The sequence below is a fragment of the Poecilia reticulata genome, chromosome 19 (assembly GCF_904066995.2).
Source record: "Poecilia reticulata chromosome 19, P_reticulata-male-v2, whole genome shotgun sequence".
Lineage (NCBI taxonomy): Eukaryota > Metazoa > Chordata > Actinopteri > Cyprinodontiformes > Poeciliidae > Poecilia > Poecilia reticulata.
In genome coordinates, this window is record NC_088848.1 from 24,679,733 (window position 1) to 24,696,879 (window position 17,147).

The 17,147-nt window shown below is 41.1% G+C and overlaps 1 protein-coding gene across 2 annotated transcripts; it reads right to left on the reverse strand.

Moving 5' to 3' along the window:
• Positions 1-3,831: 3,831 nt before the first annotated feature.
• Positions 3,832-15,449, reverse strand: atad1b (ATPase family AAA domain containing 1b). Of its 2 annotated transcripts, none has more exons than XM_008438082.3 (10): positions 15,314-15,449; positions 11,848-12,051; positions 11,678-11,776; positions 11,490-11,610; positions 5,930-6,130; positions 5,697-5,803; positions 5,540-5,629; positions 5,412-5,462; positions 4,661-4,791; positions 3,832-4,556 (listed from the first exon to the last, which is right to left on the reverse strand). In XM_008438082.3, the coding sequence occupies exons 2-10, from the start codon at positions 12,019-12,021 to the stop codon at positions 4,433-4,435; spliced, it is 1,098 nt and encodes a 365-aa protein (XP_008436304.1). In that variant the 5' UTR covers positions 12,022-12,051; positions 15,314-15,449; the 3' UTR covers positions 3,832-4,432. The 2 variants fall into 2 exon arrangements, with proteins under 2 accessions (XP_008436304.1, XP_017157220.1); XM_017301731.2 differs by having other exon boundaries at positions 11,848-12,030; positions 15,314-15,442.
• Positions 15,450-17,147: the final 1,698 nt, after the last annotated feature.

A 17,147-nucleotide genomic window follows, 5' to 3' on the forward strand; every position in this document is an offset into this window, starting at 1 on the left:
TTAACAAACAAATGGTTTCTACGGCGATAATTATGTGAAATTAAATTAATTGTCTCCTCCTTGGGCTGCCACCTTATCGTGGTGGAGGGGTTTGAGTGTCCCAATGATCCTAGAAGCTATGCTGTCTGGGGCTTTATGCCCCTGGTAGGGTCACCCAAGGCAGACAGGTCCTAGGTGAGGAACCAGACAAAGCGCTGCCCGAAGACCCCTTATGATGAATACGAACTTTGGATCTGGCGTTCCCTCGCCCGGACGCGGGTCACCGGGGCCCCACTCTGGAGCCAGGCCTGGTGGCCGGGCTTTTACCCACGGAGCCCGGCCGGGCTCAGCCCGAAGAGGAGACGTGGGTCCCCCTTCCAATGGGCTCACCACCTGTCGAAGGGGCCAAAGCGGTCGGGTGCATTTTGCTATGGGCGGCAGCCGAGGGAGGGGACACTGGCAGTCTGATCATCAGCTGCAGAAGCTGGCTCTTGGGACGTGGAACGTCACCTCTCTGGTGGGGAAGGAACCGGAGCTAGTGTGCGAGGCTGAGGTGTTCCGGCTAGAAATAGTCGGCCTCACCTCGACACATGGCTCTGGTTCTGGAACCAGTCTCCTTGAGAGGGGCTGGACGTACTTCCACTCTGGAGTTGCCCACGGTGAGAGGCGCCGGGCTGGAGTGGGCATACTCGTTGCCCCCCATTTGGCCGCCTGTATGTTGGGGATCACCCCGGTGAACGAGAGGGTAGCCTCCCTCCGCCTACGGGAGGGGGGACGGGTTCTGACTGTTGTTTGTGCTTACGGGCCAAACAGCAGTTCAGATTACCCACCCTTCTTGGAGTCCTTAGAGGGGGTACAGTTCGATGATTGACTTTGTCATCGTCTCATCGGATTTGCGGCCGTATGTCTTGGACACTCGGGTGAAGAGAGGTGCGGAGCTGTCCACTGACCACTACCTGGTGGTGAGTTGGCTCCGGTGGTGGGGGAGGAAGCCGGTCAGACCTGGCAGGCCCAAGCGTGTAGTGAGGGTCTGCTGGGAACGTCTGGCAGAGTCCCCTGTGAGACAGAGTTTCAACTCTCATCTCCGGCAGAACTTCGAACACGTTCCGGGGGAGGTGGGGGACATTGAGTCTGAGTGGAGCATGTTCTGCACCTCCATTGCCGAGGCGGCCTATAGGAGCTGCGGCCGCAAGCGCAAGGTTGTTGGTGCCTGTCGCGGCGGCAACCCTCGAACCCCTTGGTGGACACCTTCGGTGAGAGATGCTGTCAAGCTGAAGAAGGAGTCCTATCGGGCCTTTTTGGCCTGTGGGACTCCAGAAGAAGCTGATGGGTACCAGCTGACGGGCGAAACGGCATGCGGCTCGGGTTGTCGCTGAGGCAAAAACTCGGGCGTGGGAGGAGTTTGGAGAGACAATGGAGACAGACTACCGAACAGCTTCGAGGCGATTCTGGTGCACCATCCGGCGTCTCAGGAGGGGGAAGCAGTGCAGCACCAACACTGTTTATAGTGGGGATGGTGTGCTGCTGACCTCAACTCGGGACATTGTGGGCCGGTGGGCGGAATACTTCGAAGACCTCCTCAATCCCACCAACATGCCTTTTGTTGAGGAAGCTGAGCCTGGGGACTCTGGGTTGGGCTCTCCAATCTCTGGGGACGAGGTCGCAGAGGTGGTCAAAAAGCTCCTCGGTGGCAGGGCCCCGGGGGTGGATGAGATCCGCCCGGAGTTCCTTAAGGCTCTGGATGTTGCAGGGTTGTGTTGGCTCACGCGACTCTGCAATATCGCCTGGACATCGGGGGCAGTTCCCCTGGATTGGCAGACTGGGGTGGTGCTCACCCTGTTTAAAAAGGGGGACCGGAGGGTGTGCTCCAATTACATGGGGGTCACACTCTTAAGCCTCCCTGGTAAGGTCTATTCAGGGGTTCTGGAGAGGAGGGTCCGTCGGATAGTCGAACCTCGGATTCAGGAAGAGCAGTGTGGTTTTTGTCCTGGTCGTGGAACACTGGACCAGCTCTACACCCTCAGCAGGGTCCTGGAGGGTGCATGGGAGTTCGCCCAACCAGTCTACATGTGTTTTGTGGACTTGGAGAAGGCGTTCGACCGTGTCCCTCGGGAGGCCCTGTGGGGGGTACTCCGGGAGTATGGGGTACCGGGCCGTTTGATACGGGCTGTCAGGTCCCTGTATGACCGGTGTCAGAGTCTGGTCCGCATTGCCGGCAGTAAGTCGGGCTCGTTTAAAACACCATGTTTTATTGCTATAAAACATGGTAAAACAATACCATGTTTTATATATGAATTATTATTATCCCAGCTGATGCATCCCTGTAAGCCACAACAGCCAAACAGAAAGGCAGGTGCTCTAGGACAAAAAATGAAAGAAAATAGAAGGCTAAAATAATAACAAATATTGTAAATGTGATAGTTCATTTCTAATGCAATCCAGATACGAAAAGGTTTTTAAATCTCTCATTTTTGAAGTTTCACAATTCAGATAAAGGTTTCACAAATCACAAACTAGGTTTGAAATATTCTGCCATTGCCGTAGAATAATGTACTCCAGATTTGAAGTGTCGATGCATGTTCGTTTTTAAAGCAGAACAAATGATTTGTTAACACTTATATGTTAAATAGAATTTCCATGATTAGTTACTTATTTACATCCATCCATCCATCCATCCATAGTGGGGTCGGGAGGGTTGCTGGTGCCTCTCCAGCTAACGTTCTGGGCGAGAGGCAGGGTCACCCTGGACAGGTCGCCAATTTGTTGTAGGGCAACACTTATTTATACACAGTCTTATGTCAAGTCATATGTTAAGTATAATTTACATGATAATTATTATTCACCTAATTTAACTTGGTTGTACATAATTACAAAAAGGTGACGTGAAAAATAATTAAATTCAAAGCTTTATATATGATTTATTTTGGAGAGAGGAAGTCTTTTATTTTTGAAGAATGCTTAACAGGATCTAGTTTTGTCTTTTGCCACTATGTAGCCTTCTGTTGATTTCGGTTGCTTGGTTACGAACAGCCGTTGCCGTTCCTCAGCAAGTGTACTGTTAAAAAAAAAGAAATCTGAACAGAAAATATTCAGCAAATACATCTGAGCCTCCGTTATAATCGCTCTTTAGCCATTTCCCAAATCAGAAGCTACAACCGGAAGCCAACTTCAGCTTCGTTCCAGGGTCAGGAAAGCCGCCACAGCTAGAGAACCGAATTTACGTTTCCTTCTGTGCAGACCGTTCTATTTAGGATCCTGCTCAGAGTAGCTATTAATGGTTTTAACCACAGTGCAAAGCAGCATCCATATCCCTGTAGACCAAACATGAAGGGAAACCTGACCAATTCCTGTTAGCCACTGTAATAGCCTAGCATAATATCGCCACTTCCTGGACATAAAATTATCACGTTTTAACAAGACACTATCACGTTTTAACAAGATACTATCACGTTTTAACAAGATACTATCACGTTTTAACAAGACACGTATCACGTTTTAACAAGATACGTATCACGTTTTAACAAGATACCATCACGTTTTAACGTGATAGCGCTCGAATTTTTTCCCCCCTGCGTGATAGCAATGCGCTTCCATAAAAAAGATATGTCCGACTTTCATTTTCATTTTTTATTCATTACCTTTGTCAGATTCAAGTTATTTCTGTGACAATTGTGGGTTTTTTCTTTCATTAACTGAGGGGTACCAACAATTTTGTCCACGTGTGTAAGTACTTTCAACCATGAGCTGTCAGAGCAGGTTTGAAACATACACAGCTCTGACATAGGAAAAAAAACAAAATGTTCAATAATCAAACAGTGAAGTGACAAAATGAGCTCCATCTATAGAGATGTGTTAAAATAAATATTTTTGCTTTTTATTTTTCTACTGCATAAAAAACACTTCAGACTGTTTACAATCAGAGTTGAACAGAACAAAATGACCCACCATGGTTAAATATAAATAAATACACAACCAGCCCTCAGAAAATTATAAGTCACAAAAACATATAGAATAAAGGATCAATAAAAGATATTAATCAATTATAAATGACTTTATGTTGATAATTGCTTGCTGTTTCATCACAGAGTGCTGCCCCTGACCAATTTGTCAGCAGTTTCATTGTTTTATTAAATTTATGGGTTTTGTCTAATGATTAAAATGTATTATCTTTGACACAGTGAGGATTATTTTCAAATTCAGAACATCTCAGCATTTTCAGGTCAGGGGTGACAACAGGGGGAAGATTAGAAGAACTTTGGTGAGGTGGAACATCCCTAGGTAGCTTCACAGAGAACTGTGGTGTAACTATGAACACCTCCCATCAGGAACACCAGGTTCCTGTTGGGTGCCCAAACATGGAGGAGACAGGAAACAAAGATGTCAGAAAGCAGTAAGTGGCACATGCTCAATGCGTTTCCACACCAGTATTGGAAGTTCATATGAACCCAAGCATTTAGTCCAGAGCGGCGTGTACCAGAACACCATGAATGTTTGCTGCCTTAGAGCGCTTCATCTTGCTGATTGAGGTCTGCAGGTCAGACTGACAGATAGGACGTATAGGGTCATCATCCTCCGAGCTGAGAACAGCAAAAAAAAGAAAAAAAAAACCACACATCTGAGATAACACTAGGCATACCTGAGACACACGAAATGTGATTGAAGAGGCGATTCTGCAGCTTACCTGGTGCTCTGGTTGTGGACAAAGTCTCGGACGCAGAGCAGTGCTGCATCACGACAAGTTTCTCTGAGGTCACTTCCTGAAAAACCCTCCGTCTCCTTGGCAACAAGTTTAAGGTCAACAGAGGTGTCCACCTGCAGGTGATTATAAACCATCAGCTGATCTATCAGTTCAGTTTGTTCTGAATTGATCTTTATTCCTATTTGTAAGAAATCCTGCAGCAGTTGTCTCTGCCACTTCATGCCTGAGATATGAGCCACCAACAGGTGGCAGAGACAACTTTCTTTTTTATTAACAACAAGTATGTTGGAAAAAACATGCCCATAATTTAATAGCTAGAGGCTGCAGTTCCCCCCTCCTCCTCATCATGGGCTCAGTGTCTTAACATGGAGGCAGTGGCACTGAGAATGCTCAGCATTATTAGACCGAGGGCAGCCAGACTAATTTATTTAGCTAAATTGTTATATTTAGCTAAATACTATTGTTGAGGATCACAAGCTGGCCTCCTGATGCACAGATAAAAAAACACTCAAAAAAGGGCACTTGAAGCTTAAAAGATGAAAGGGGCTCAAGCCTGAGGTGTGACTCAAGTTTAAAATCATTAGCCCTTATTTACAAAATTAGTCTGTCCCGCCTTTAGGTGACCCCGCCTTTCACCCACAGCAGACTTGATGGGTGAAGTATTTCAAAATTTTCAAAATTGATCATTTTAATGAGAATAAATTTCAAGTTTGTTTTCTCGAGCTGAACTTACTTTTTCGTTCATCAGAATGAGACGAAGGATGTCCTCTCGCTGCCTATCGCTCTGCAGAAACAAACAGTGTTGGCATCCTCTACAACAGGATCTCTGGCAGAACTTGTAAATACTATGACTGTACATACAGGTAGGTTGATGTGAAACCTGGTTGGCATTCGCCGCAAAATGGCAGAGTCCAGGTCCTGAGGACGGTTAGTTGCGCCCATTATGATCACCTGACATGGAGAAAACTATAAGACTACATCCACCTGCTTGTGTGTGTATCTGTTTTTGCACACGCACCTGGCAATGATGGTCTGTGTCTAGTCCATCCCACAGACTCATAAACTGGGCTTTCATCATGGCTGTAGCCTCGTGGTCTGAGCTTGAACGACTCCTCAGGAATGAGTCTATATTCAAAAGCAGTGATACGTATTGGAGCCAGGCAGATACTACAACATACAGGTGCTTAATTCATACAGGTCGCAAACAGATTACAACTATCTGTAGTCAGTCACTGTGTGCACATTTCTCACCAATCTCATCAATGAAGATTATAGAAGGTTGCAGCTTAACAGCCAATGAGAATACAGCAGCAGCCAGTTTCTGCGACTCCCCGTACCACTTGTCCGTCAGTGTGCTTGGCTGCAGGTTGATGAAGCGAAACCCTGTCTCCTTCGCTGTTGCCTTGGCGATCAGTGTTTTTCCACAGCCAGGGGGGCCATAAAGCAGTACACCTGTTAAAACGACGACAGGATAAGGTCAACACCGACTTTTACTTTTCTAGTTTCAGAATAAAACTTGTTTGGATCATAAATAACTACTGTATTTTCCACACAATAAGGCACCTAAAAACCTTCAATTTCCTCAAAAACCGACAGTGCGCCTTATATATGGACCAATTTTGAGCCACAACAGGTCTAGCAACTACAGTAAGCAGCTGCCAACTTCATTTTCGGCCATAGAAGAAGAAACGCGCGGTGCAGTGCATGCTGGGATAGTTGTCAGAGCGCTGGTTTATAATCTATTAATAAAGTTTGACTGACCTATCTACCTAACGACCGTCTAGAACAGGGGTGGGCAACTCCAGGCCTCGAGGGCCGGTGTTATGCCCAGAAAAGCACGCCTGCCCAAATTTGCATCCCCTGTCGCGGGAGCGCGCATCGCTCTAAGCTCTCGCATATTGACGAGGAAACGGATAAAAATATGACCGAAGAGGAAATTTTAAAGATATTTGTAACATTATCACGTTTCCTAACCATGTAATCCCTAATACGGTGGGTTTTATTTCGCAAATTATTTGAAATAAATACGGTTTTTACACTTTTATTGACACAATGAGTCGAACTTTTTTTCAGTCCGTGTCTGTTGTAAACGTTCTCCGCAAATGGTTTGAAATTCTCTGCTTTGTCTTTTGATATCATAATAGCTCAAAAGCATTACAAAACAGAGGCTCATTATGTAGAACATTTTATATCATGCTTCACTTCTAGTCTGTTAATGTAGGAGGAAATGCAACTTAATTTATGAGCCTGAAAATATTTGCATCCGTCTTGTTGATATGAAACTTATAGCATTAGCTCAGAGAACAAGTGTCATTACGTAGAAGAGATTAAATCATTTCAGCTCTTTATTTCCCCCAATTAGCACAGGGATGCATGTTTTGGCAATATAGATTTTGAGCCTGCCACAATATGCATCCCTTCTCTATTCCCCTCAAATATTATCCTATCGATATAAAACATATACCAGCAGTTATTGGAACTACTCAGATTATGTAGAAAAAGTTATTTCACTATTAACTCTTGAATTCTTTAAATTAGCACAGGGATGCGTTTTTGGGCAAAATTTCCAGCCTGCCAAAATATGCATCCCTTATCTATTCCCCTCAAATATTATCCTATTGATTTAAAACTTATACCATCAGTTCTTGGAGCTACTCTCATTATGTAGAAAAAGTTATTTCACTCTTAACTCTCTAATTCTTCAAATTAGCACAGGGATGCGTTTTTGGGCAATATGGATGGCCTGCCAAAATATGCATCCCCTGTCTATTCTCCTTAAATATTATTATAGTGATTTAAAACTTATACCATCAGTTCTTGGAGCTACTCTCATTATGTATAAATAGTTATTTTACTTTTAACTCTTTATTTCTCAAAGTTGGCACAGGGATGCATTTTTGGGCAATATGGATTTCCAGCCTGCTAAAATATGCATCCCTTATCAATTCCCCTCAAATATTATCCTATTGATTTAAAACTTATACCAGCAGTTCTTGGAGCTACTCTCATTATGTAGAAAAAGTTATTTCACTATTAACTCTTTAATTCTTCAAATTAGCACAGGGATGCGTTTTTGGGCAATATGGATTTCCAGCCTGCCAAAATATGCATCCCCTCTCTATTCCCCTCAAATGTTATCCTATTGATTTAAAACTTATAACAGCAGTTCATGGAGCTACTCTCATTATGTAGAAATAGTTATTTTACTTTTAACTCTTTATTTCTCAAAGTTAGCACAGGGATGCATTTTTGGGCAATATGGATTTCCAGCCTGCCAAAATATGCACCCCTCTCTATTCCCCTCAAATATTATCCAATTGATTTAAAACTTATAACAGCAGTTCTTGGAGCTACTCTCATTATGTAGAAAAAGTTATTTCACTCTTAACTCTCTAATTCTTCAAATTAGCACAGGGATGCATTTTTGGGCAATATGGATTTCCAGCCTGCCAAAATATGCACCCCTCTCTATTCCCCTCAAATATTATCCAATTGATTTAAAACTTATAACAGCAGTTCTTGGAGCTACTCTCATTATATAGAAAAAGTTATTTCACTCTTAACTCTCTAATTCTTCAAATTAGCACAGGGATGCATTTTTGGGCAATATGGATTTCCAGCCTGCCAAAATATGCACCCCTCTCTATTCCCCTCAAATATTATCCAATTGATTTAAAACTTATAACAGCAGTTCTTGGAGCTACTCTCATAATGTAGAAAAAGTTATTTCACTCTTAACTCTTCAATTCTTCAAATTAGCACTGGGATCCATATTGCCCAAAAATGCATCCCCCTGTGCTAATTTGAAGAATTAGAGAGTTAAGAGTGAAATAACTTTTTCTACATAATGAGAGCAGCTCCAAGAACTGATGGTATAAGTTTTAAATCACTATAATAATATTTAAGGAGAATAGACAGGGGATGCGTATTTTGGCAGGCCATCCATATTGCCCAAAAACGCATCCCTGTGCTAATTTGAAGAATTAGAGAGTTAAGAGTGAAATAACTTTTTCTACATAATGAGAGCAGCTCCAAGAACTGATGGTATAAGTTTTAAATCACTATAATAATATTTAAGGAGAATAGACAGGGGATGCGTATTTTGGCAGGCTGGAAATCCATATTGCCCAAAAATGCATCCCTGTGCTAATTTGAAGAATTAAAGAGTTAAGAATGAAATAACTTTTTCTACATAATGAGAGTAGCTCCAAGAACTGCTGTTATAAGTTTTAAATCAATTGGATAATATTTGAGGGGAATAGATATGGGATGCATATTTTGGCAGGCTGGAAATCCATATTGCCCAAAAATGCATCCCTGTGCCAACTTTGAGAAATAAAGAGTTAAAAGTAAAATAACTATTTCTACATAATGAGAGAAGCTCCAAGAACTGCTGGTATAAGTTTTAAATCAATAGAATAATATTTGAGGGGAATAGATAAGGGATGCATATTTTGGCAGGCTGGAAATTTTGCCCCTAAACGCATCCCTGTGCTAATTTAAAGAATTCAAGAGTTAATAGTGAAATAACTTTTTCTACATAATCTGAGTAGTTCCAATAACTGCTGGTATATGTTTTATATCGATAGGATAATATTTGAAGGGAATAGAGAAGGGATGCATATTGTGGCAGGCTCAAAATCTATATTGCCAAAACATGCATCCCTGTGCTAATTGGGGGAAATAAAGAGCTGAAATGATTTAATCTCTTCTACGTAATGACACTTGTTCTCTGAGCTAATGCTATAAGTTTCATATCAACAAGACGGATGCAAATATTTTCAGGCTCATAAATTAAGTTGCATTTCCTCCTACATTAACAGACTAGAAGTGAAGCATGATATAAAATGTTCTACATAATGAGCCTCTGTTTTGTAATGCTTTTGAGCTATTATGATATCAAAAGACAAAGCAGAGAATTTCAAACCATTTGCGGAGAACGTTTACAACAGACACGGACTGAAAAAAAGTTCGACTCATTGTGTCAATAAAAGTGTAAAAACCGTATTTATTTCAAATAATTTGCAAAATAAAACCCACCGTATTAGGGATTACACGGTTGAGAAACGTGATAATGTTACAATTATCTTTAAAATTTTCTCTTCGGTCATATTTTTATCCGTTTCCTCGTCAATATGCGAGAGTTTAGAGCGATGCGCGCTCCCACGACAGGGGATGCAAATTTGGGCAGGCGGGCTTTTCTGGGCATAACACCGGTCTGCCCAATGAAAATATCCACCTTAATTCTGGTAAACTTAATGTTATTGTGTCATTTAGCGCAGGGCGCTGGTCTTGGGTTCAGTGGTCTTGACTACAACTCTGCTACATGGCTCCTTGGTTGCATGTCCTCCACCCTGCCCTCACCTTCTTTACATCCCCTTTCAGTTAGATTTCTTTCTAAATAAATGTGACTAATGAAGTTCATGCTATGTTAGGACAGGAGACAAAATGTTTCCATCCCTGAAACTATGATTCATAGAATCACATATCCAAGTCTAAACTGTTACAGAGAATAAACACAATAAAAACATGTTTAATCTGTGGTAGTGTTAATTAAAATGGCACATTTCTGATGTATTAAAATTAAATACGATCGGCACACTTAATGATAGCGATTAGGTAATGCATTCAGCAAGTACTTTTACTTTTAATACTCAAGTATTTTTAAAAGCCAGGACTTTTTTTACTTTTACTTAAGTAAAATGTTAATGTGGTACTTTGACTTTTATTTGAGTACATTTTTGACTGTGTATTTGTACTTTTACTTAAGTAAATTTTTTGAGTACTTTCTCCACCACTGGCTAAAACCATCAGAATTTCCTGACAGTACGATATGAGTAGGCCTGTCACAGTAACAAATTTTGCTGGACAATAAATTGACCCAGTATTATTGTGATGAATGATAATATTGTTGTTTTGAGACAATTTTCAAGTAATATGATGGCAGTGGCATAACAACCCAATAAAACATTCTCAAAGATCAATAAACTTTAAATTCTACTGAACGTTTAACATTGGAAATGGAAGACACGTTAAATATCCAAATAATAATAAAAAAAATTTAAAAAGTCTCAGTAAACAAAATTGTCCTTCAAAAAGGGACTGGTTAAGACCAATGCTGGCTCCTCCTGGCTGATTGGTTGTTTCTAACCAGGAGTGATGCATTTCTTCACACAGCAACAGCAGCTCAGGGAGGAGGTGGAGAAGATTGATCTTTTCAAAGATTATCTGTCTCATATTATACTGTCATGATATGGTGACAGTTTTAACAAATATGGGAAAGCATTTTTTGTAAAAGTTACACAACATTGGAAGGCTGACATCTTAGATAAAAATATCCAGCAAAGAACATATGGAAAGAACCAACAAATCAGATGGGGGAAAAAATACTAATAGAAACAACTTTACAGCCACAAGGCATTGACAGATCAGATGCCAAGAACCAAAAGAGAACATACAGCAATAACAAACAAAACAAAATTACAGCAAAAATGACAGCAAGAACAGAAAGAGCCAAAGATCACACTCACCACCTCAGGTCCAGAGTCCTTTAACCCATGATTCCATCTCCAGAAAATGTCACAAATTTAGAGGGAACCTCCATTATCACTAAAATCTAAGGGTTTTAACCCATTTTGATCATTTTATTGCAGACCTATCCAGTCATGCTGAAACCAAACCTGCATATCTGTCTTTAGAAATTCTCGTCTCTGAACTCAATACTCTCTCAGGTTCAACATGATCTTAAACCTACCTCACAGCTGCAGTCACATGACACAGGTAAATAGTAGGCAAATGAATGAGCTCTGACCTTTGGGAGGCTGCAGCAGTTTGGAGTTCTGGAACAGGTGTCTCTTCTGAACAGGCAGGATCACAGTCTCCTTCAGCTCAGTGATGACCTCGTCCAGACCAGCGATATCTCTCCAGGTGATCTATCAGAGGTCAGAGATTAGACACAGTCTTGACTCTCCATCATCAACTCTTACGAGGAGAAACTACCTGCATGCTCAATGGGTCCACCAGATGAGCAGCAATACTCATCTCGTACTCCGACAGCTTGACGTTCTTCACTCCAATCTGACGCATCAACTTCTCAGCCTGTTGACAACAAATCAGAAAATTCATGAACAGCCACAAAGCTGTGAATAACAAGGCTGCCACACCCTCACCTGCTTCTGAGCCTCCACTTTCTGCTTTCGAGTTGGGTCAATAGCGTCCACCATCCACTTGATGGTGAAGTAGGTTACAGCTCCAAATATGGTGAGTCGGAAGAGCAGACCAATTACCTCGTTCCTCCCCAAAGGACGGGCAATGTTATCAGCTGGAATCTCTTTCAGAACCATGGTCACTCTCTGAAACACACACACACCAGGCTGTACGCAATGTTACTTAGTTATACTTAGTTGAGACAGGAGAACAAGAATTCACTAGAAAATTTCTGAAGTTTAAGTGGGGCCTGCCAACGTGTGCCTGTCAGTTGGAACCCAGCAATCTGATGCTAAACATTAGCATCAATCAATTTAGCTAAATATGTAAAGCATGTGGAGAATCACAAGCATGTTGACTAACATGGACCTACTCCATTCAATATGTTAAACATAGTGTATGAGCTAAAATTTGCCAAAATGCTATGTTGGCATAAATGCTGTCAGTGGAATGTGGGATATCACTAGCATGATGTCTTTTTTTGACTTGCTCCATTCCGTGTGCTAAACATAGCTAATAAATAAATAGCTCAAATGCTTATTTTAGAGGGAAGGCAGGCTAATGCTAATGCACAAACCTAAAGGGTAGCAGTGAAATGCTAATGTTTTTGCTAGTGTTATTGCACTGCCTTGTAACCTGTGAGAAAGAAATAGTTAAAATACTTATTTTATGGAAAGAGCTAATATTAGTGCTCTGAAGCACCTTGACAGAAAACAGTCAGCCCTAGAGCAATTCTGATAACATTTTATGGAAGCAGGCATTCGGTGTGATGTCATGACCATATTACATATCAGTGGAGCAATATTTGTGGACGTGAAGGGGCTTGTTAAAAAATGTTTTGGGGTCAGAAATTCACTCCGTTTCTCACTCTAGTGGAGCAGCAGTTATTTTCAGTTAAAAATTTTTTTTAACTTTGGTGCGCTAGAGACAGCTGTGAAAAAAACGTAAATCGTTTCTAAGTACTGTCTTCACCTCTGAACAGAGCACGGACGTATACAAAGTGAAAGTTGAATTCTATGTGAATCCATGACCACACATAAATTCCAAAAAAATTGTGTTTTTGCTTGTTTGTTAACCTCACTCCATTGATTTGTATGGGATTTTGTGACATCACTTTCGCGAATTATGTCGCCTTGGTAACTCAAATTTCCCTTAAAAGTAATAGCTCCCTTCTCGAGATCGAGCCGCACGTTTTGATACCTATTGTGTGGGGGTGCACGTAGTGGCTGTACGAGACGCATTAACGTGACAGAATAAAAATGAATGAATGAATGAATGAATGAATGTTCGAAAATGACAGTAAATCCAGCCCGCACTCACGTGAGCCACGACACAAGACATTACGGCACAGTAATTTACAGCTCCTTTCAGAGTAAAAGCAAATATTCGGTTCATGTTTGGTCTAGTGCAAGTAGGCCTGTCGCGATAAACAAATCAATTAATCGCACAATAAATTACCTATCGACCTCATTTTAATTATCTGCTTTATTGTCTCTTTCTGCTTTTTTTCTTTCTGTTGACACTGAATGAAAAAAGGTTCAACTCCGGTGCTCTCCATTGACCCTCCCTTCCTCCTTTCCTTTGTGTAATGTCCAGCGCACACTACACGAGTTGTCGGCCCATTTTCAAAACCTGAGACCACCACACAGTGGCGGAACTACACATAATTCATGTGGATGTGTTACGTGTTCTTTTGAAAATAAAGTGCATCCATCTATGGCAGGAAATCGCATGCATTATTATGTCATTTCCATTAAATCAGTGTCAAAAGGTCTTGAAACAATATTATCGTTTACGAGAATTTTTATAGACAATTAATCGCTCAGCAAAATTTGTTATTGCGGCAGGCCTAACTGCAAGTAGATTTCCAGCGGTTTCAAGTTTAGACTTTGTATTTATGCAGTTGAAAAAAGAAATTATCGGAAATAATTGGGGATATTAAGCAATGCTGAAAAACTGTTTCCAGTGACTTCTCTCACTTCTGGGTGGCAGAGGGACACCTCTGGAACAAAACCAGTAAATCTCAACCTGATCTGATGTTTAATTTCAAAATAAAAGCCTCTTAAAAGGCAACTGTGGCTCTGTGGGAAGAGTAGTCGTCTTGAGATCGGAAGGTTGTAGGTTCGATTCCAGATTCCTCCTGCCACATGTTGATGTGCCCTTGGGCAAGGCACTTAACTCCAAATTGCCTACTGATCTGCGTATCGGTGTATAAATGTGTGAGCGTTTGAGTGCGAATGGGTGAATGTGACTCTAGTGTAAAGTGCTATACAAGTTCAGTGCATTTAAAAGAGTACATTTTTACCCCCCTTTCCCCCCAGGTTGCCATGCTTATTGCTTAAAACCTCTTTGTTTCCTGTGACTTCTCCCACTTCTCGGTGACAGAGGGATGCCTCTGGAACACAACCAGCAAATGTCAACCACAACTGATGTATAATTTCAAAAATAATAGTCTATTTAAATAAGACGTTTTTATTACCCCCCCCCCCCTCCCTTAGTTGCTGTGCTTTTATTTTGAAATTAAACATCAGATTGGGTTGACACTTGCTGGTTGTGTTTTAGAGGTGTCCCTCTGATACGCAGAAGTGAGATAAGTCTCTGCCATGCAGAAGTGAGAGAAGTCACTGGAAACAGAGTTTTTCAGCAATAAGCACAGCAACTTAGGGGGAATAAAATGAAAACGTCTTATTTTAAAAGGCTTTTATTTTGAATTTCATGAGATCGGGTTGCGCTTTTATTGTGAAAGCCGCACGTAAATGGGAGTACCATAACAACATTCGCTCTTCCATGCATTGCATATGAGGCAGAGGCTGCTCTCTCTATGCATGGTTATGGCAGGCCCCAATTAGATTCGTGTCCCCTGCTACAGGAGAACCTGTGGAAATGTTTTGTGAAATAAAGCAGATGCCCCTGATTAACAGATGAAGTCTTTAATCTGAGATTTTTAAACTAATCTCTGAGCTCCGGTCTCAGAAGACAGCTCTCAATGTCAAAATTAACAAGTGTTAAATCTGAAAGTTCATGTTCATGATCTGGAGAGAATGTCGGTTCTCTGAATTAAAAACAGATCGTTGACGGATGTTCTGATCTGGTGGCGGTCTCGGCTGGAAGATCATGTCCCTGTGGGGTTGTGCTACCTTAAATTGACACAAGCTTAAAAGGAATCTGGCATGATGTTAAGTCCGTGATCACAAAGGAAGTTTTACCAGCTCAAATAGAGTTAGTCTTTATGCCGTCTTGGCCTCCAGGTATAACGAAACTGGAAGTGACCTGAAGCTAACTCGTATTAGCAAGGGTTGACCTTCGCTCACGCCGGCAACAATATGTAAGGAACCATGAACCAATCCCCACAACGGACCAGCAGTAGTTCGGCTTGACCCAGGGGAACACAAAACCAGACAAAGCTGCTATCAGCATTAAAGAACTCACCTTATCCCAGGAGGACCGGCTTCCGTGTGTCTGAGAGCAAAGTGCAGAATCTTCTTCTTATTATTATTCTTTTGTATGACTCCAAAAGTTGGCAAGCAACGTATTGATGTGCATTACCGCCATCTACTGGAGGGGAGTGTGGACCGGGATGGAAAATGTATATTGCCGCACACTAAAACAACCAAAAATAAATATCGACACAATTAGGAAATAAAGGATTAACTAGTGATAGAGGAACTATTTGACTGATATTATGTGAGATAAATCAAAGTCTTTTTTTATGTTTTCTATAACCCAGCCAAAAGAATTTAATTCGTTTTTTCCCCAACTAGGTTTTAAAATCTCTTAACATGGATGATTTCCATTGTGACACCAATAAGCTGAAGTTAACTGAGGTGGTACCTCTCCCATTTCTAGAAAAGCTGATGTTGGAATTGTTCTGATGGCACCTGTACATAACCACAAGGCTTCATGCTGAATATTGAAAATATAATTTTTTTGAGTAATGTTGCTGATGCTGATCCAAAAGCTATATTGCCATAATCAAATACAGCGTGTATTGCATTCAATGCTTTCTTCAGCACTCTCAACTTTCTTACACTTATTCTCTATTTTTTTAATATAAACTTTCCAAGTAAGTTTTTCATCCATCCATTCATCCATTTTCTGTACACTCTTGTCCCTGTCGGGGTTGGCAGGGTTGCTGGTGCCCATCTCCAGTTAACGTTTCGGGCGAGAGGCGAGGTACACCCTGGACACGTCGCCAGTCCATCGCAGGGCAACACAGAGACAGACAGGACAAACAACCATGCACACACACACACACATAGGGAGAATTTAGAGTTTTCATCCAGCCATAAACTGCTACATTTAAATTTACCCTCTTTAAATCATGATTATATTTTTGCAATTTTAGATTTTCAGACACGTTCTCCCTTGTAAAAAAAAAATAGAGTCTTTATTTTGTCTATAGAAATTTTGAAACCCATTTAAAGGACCAGTCTTCTATTTTACCCCTCTTCCAAATTGTTCCATCATCAGCAAATAAAGAAAAGCCCATTCCACTCAAACATATCATTAATCATAATAGAAAAAAACATGGACTCACTGTACTTCCCTGAGGTGTATCATTTTCAACAAAAACATTTTCTGAAAAATGTTGGCTTATTCTTACGTGTATTGATCTATCTTGTAAAAAATCTTTTATCCAATAAAAGATTGATCAACTAGTTCACATCGTTTTTAATTTTATTAAAAATCCTTCCTTCCACATCATAAGCTTTCTCTATATGAAGAATACAGCCACCACACTCTCCTTATTAACTTGCCTTTTTCTGATTTTATGGTCTAAACATAGAATAGGATCCATAGAACTTCTACCTTTTCTAAATCCACTTAGACATGTTAATATCCCCTCTTCTCAACAAAGTAGTTCAAAATTTTATTTGTCATTTTCTCCATTTTACATACAGTGGTGTGAAAAAGTGTTTGCCCCCTTCCTTATTTCCTGTTTTTTTGCATGTTTGTCACACTTAAGTGTTTCAGAACATCAAACCAATTTAAACAATAGTCAAGGACAACACAAGTAAACACAAAATGCAATTTGTAAATGAAGGTGTTTATTATTAAAGGAGAAAAAAAATCCAAACCATCATAGCCCTGTGTGAAAAAGTGATTGCCCCCGAAACCTAATAACTGGTTGGGCCACCCTTAGCAGCAACAACTGCAACCAATCATTTGCGATAACTTGCAATTAGTCTTTTACAGCGTTCTGGAGGAATTTTGGCCCACTCGTCTTTGCAGAATTGTTCTAATTCCGTTACATTAGAGGGTT

Excerpts from the sequence above, each read along its gene's own strand:
- atad1b (XM_008438082.3), bottom strand. The coding sequence starts at position 12,021 with ATGGTTCTGAAAGAGATTCCAGCTGATAACATTGCCCGTCCTTTGGGG. Across the intron at positions 5,630-5,696 it reads ACACAGACCATCATTGCCAG|GTGATCATAATGGGCGCAAC; the intron begins GTGCGTGTGCAA and ends TCTCCATGTCAG. Across the intron at positions 4,557-4,660 it reads GTCCACAACCAGAGCACCAG|CTCGGAGGATGATGACCCTA; the intron begins GTAAGCTGCAGA and ends TGCTGTTCTCAG.